The 3,120-nt window shown below is 41.0% G+C and overlaps 1 protein-coding gene across 1 annotated transcript in view; it reads left to right on the top strand.

Annotated features, from left to right (window-relative positions):
* LOC104748523 overlaps positions 1-408 on the top strand; it is a 4,072-nt gene extending 3,664 nt beyond the window's left edge. The window contains exon 5 of the mRNA XM_010470150.1: positions 13-408. Within this exon, the coding sequence (XP_010468452.1) occupies positions 13-408 (396 nt within the window). The remainder of the gene's footprint in view (positions 1-12) is intronic.

A 3,120-nucleotide genomic window follows, 5' to 3' on the forward strand; every position in this document is an offset into this window, starting at 1 on the left:
CTGAATGACAAGGATCAGTTGGGTAAATTTGACTCAAAGAGTGATGAAGGGATCTTTCTTGGTTACTCCGGACACAACACTGCTTTTCGTGTCTACAACAAACGCACAAGATCAGTTCAGGAAACAGTAAATGTTGTTTTTGATGATACTTCGTTTCAACGAATTGATATGGTGCCTGTTCTCTCTGACAAGGATCTGGTAACTGATGATGAGAAGTCTGAGCAAGCCTCTGGGAGTGTGAGTGATCATGCCAGCACTGGATTGTCAACAGACGAGCTTCCTCCATCTTCTCAGGTCCATCGGAATCACTCCTCAGACGATGTTATCGGTGCGATTCAGGGGGTAGAGTTACCAGGGGCAAACAGATTGACTTTGCTCAGCTGGCTGGAAGGAAACAGAAGACTGTAGTTCCAGACACTGTCTCTCAGGACTCTGAGATAGTTCAATTTGCCTGTTTTGTTTCCACTATGGAACCAAAGAATCACAAAGAGGCTCTTCGGGATGAGTTCTGGGTTGCTGCAATGCAAGATGAGCTGGAACAATTTGAGCGCAGCAATGTGTGGGAACTCACTAAACGACCAGCTAATGTCAATATAGTGGGAACGAAGTGGATCTTCAAGAATAAGAGTGATGCCAGTGGATGCATTGTGAGAAATAAAGCAAGACTAGTGGCCCAAGGTTACTCCCAAGTCGAAGGAGTTGACTTTGATGAAACCTTTGCTCCGGTAGCAAGGCTAGAATTGATCAGGTTCATGTTTGGTATGTCATGTGCTCTCAAGTTTACATTACATCAGATGGATGTTAAAAGTGCATTTCTGAATGGGATTCTACAAGAAGAAGTGTTTGTAGAGCAGCCAAAAGGTTTTGAGAACCCACAACATCCTGAGCATGTGTACCGTCTGAAGAAAGCACTATATGGTCTCAAGCAGGCTCCAAGAGCATGGTATGAGAGGTTAACAACGTTTCTTCTGGATCAAGGATATGTTCGTGGAAGTGTAGACAAGACACTGTTTGTTCTCAACAACAACAATGCCTTGATGTTCGTTCAGATCTATGTGGACGACATTATTTTTGGTTCTACCTGTCAATCTCTGGTGCAAAGGTTTGTGAAGAACATGTCACAGGAGTTTGAGATGAGTATGGTGGGAGAGCTGAAATACTTCCTGGGTCTGCAAGTAGAACAATCAGCTGATGGGATCTTTGTGTCTCAAAGCACCTATGCTAAAGAATTGGTTCAGCGATTTGGTTTAGGGAAGAGTAAAGAAGCCAAGGTACCTATGGGAGTCAATGACAAGCTTTCAAAAGATGAGGAAGGAGAGGATGTGGATGAAAGACTATACAGAGGTATGATTGGGAGCTTGCTCTACCTGACAGCAAGTAGGCCTGACATTTGTCTGTCAGTAGGGATTTGTGCACGGTACCAGGCCAAGCCCAAGCTGTCACACCTGCTAGCAGTCAAGAAGATCATCAAGTACATCAAGGGGACAGTGAACTTTGGTATTTTCTTCACTAAGGATACCAACACCAGTCTGAGCGGGTACTGCGATGCTGATTGGGCAGGTTCTGTGGATGATCGCCGAAGTACTAGTGGAGGATGCTTCTTTATGGGCAACAATCTAATTTCATGGCACAGCAAGAAGCAGAACAGTGTCTCACTGTCAACCGCTGAGGCAGAATACATTGCCTTGGGCAGTTGTTGTACACAGCTCCTGTGGATGCGTCAAATGTCCTCTGACTATGGTATGGATTCTGACACTTTGTTAATTCATTGTGATAATTTGAGTGCTATAAACATCTCTAAGAATCCTGTCCAGCATTCTAGAACAAAACACATAGATATTAGACACCACTTTGTTCGTGAACTTGTTGAGGCGAAACTGATTGAGATAGACCATGTGAGCACTGATTTTCAATTGGCTGATTTGTTTACTAAGCCTCTGGATTTCAACAGATTCATAAATCTGAGGAAGTCTATTGGTGTCTGTGAACTCTAACTATTTCTCTGAGTTGTGTTAGTCTAAGGCAGGAACTGGAGCTAGAACAGATCATAGAAATCCTGGAATATATAGGAGATCAACATCTGAAAGAGTGTGGGAAATAGCTGCCTGTCATGCCGGTCTGTCCATCCTGTTAAACGTTGCCATGATTAAGGAGGTCAAAGAGCTGTGAAGAGACATGCACAATCATTCAAAGGTTTAATAACCTAAGAAATGATGAGTTCCAAATCAGTGGCTGACGCAATCAAATGATGTCACTGAAGCTCAAGATGCTGAAGCAGTCATCATAAGGCTGTTTGGAGAAATAAAATAAAAAACAAAAAAAAAAAAAAAATCTTGTGCTCTTCAAAGAGATGAACTCCAGCTGCCTTAACATGTTGGGATGGACTGGATACTAAAGGCATGCCAGTGTGAAAGACTACCCACATGCAACAATACTCTGATCTTCAACAATTCAAGAGGTTGTGATAGTTTCTAGTGAAGGTTCTGAACAAGTGGCGGATACGACAAAGGTCTGGTTAGTGTTCTATCTTCTGCACTGTTTAAGTTTAAAAAAAAAAAAAAAAAAAAAAAAAAAAAAAAAAAAAAAAAAAAAAAAAAAAAAAAAAAAAAAAAANNNAAAAAAAAAAAAACAAAAATACATATATTCATTGCTCATGTGTGTTTAATTCTCGTTCAGGGTCCCTCATGAATCTGTCATTAGTGGTTGTGTGTATCTGTGTGTTTGATTCATGAATCTGTTAATTGGATTAAAAAGGAGGAAGAATGAGATTTATTAATGCATTAATATTAATTGCGATTGATTGAATTAACAATTGAATGCAGTCAAATGAGGAAATAGATGCAGTGTACACTAATGTTTAATTAAGTGGTTTCAGGAAAACTTTAATGTTTTGGGCCGAGTTTGTGCAGCCCATTGAGACTCACGGAGGTGTATAAAAAGGAGCAGCTAGGGTTTTGGCCTTTTCCTCATCACCTTTGCGATTTCAATCCTGTGTCGATTAATCTTCTGCTCAAATCTCTCCTTGTAACACCCGCAAACCAATTTTTTTGGTATTTTGGTAAGGGTGTCGATCGACACCTTCTAGTGAGGCATCGATCGACACCAGTTATGGTCGGTTTG

Source organism: Camelina sativa, chromosome 15 (assembly GCF_000633955.1).
Source record: "Camelina sativa cultivar DH55 chromosome 15, Cs, whole genome shotgun sequence".
In the NCBI taxonomy this organism is placed as follows: domain Eukaryota; kingdom Viridiplantae; phylum Streptophyta; class Magnoliopsida; order Brassicales; family Brassicaceae; genus Camelina; species Camelina sativa.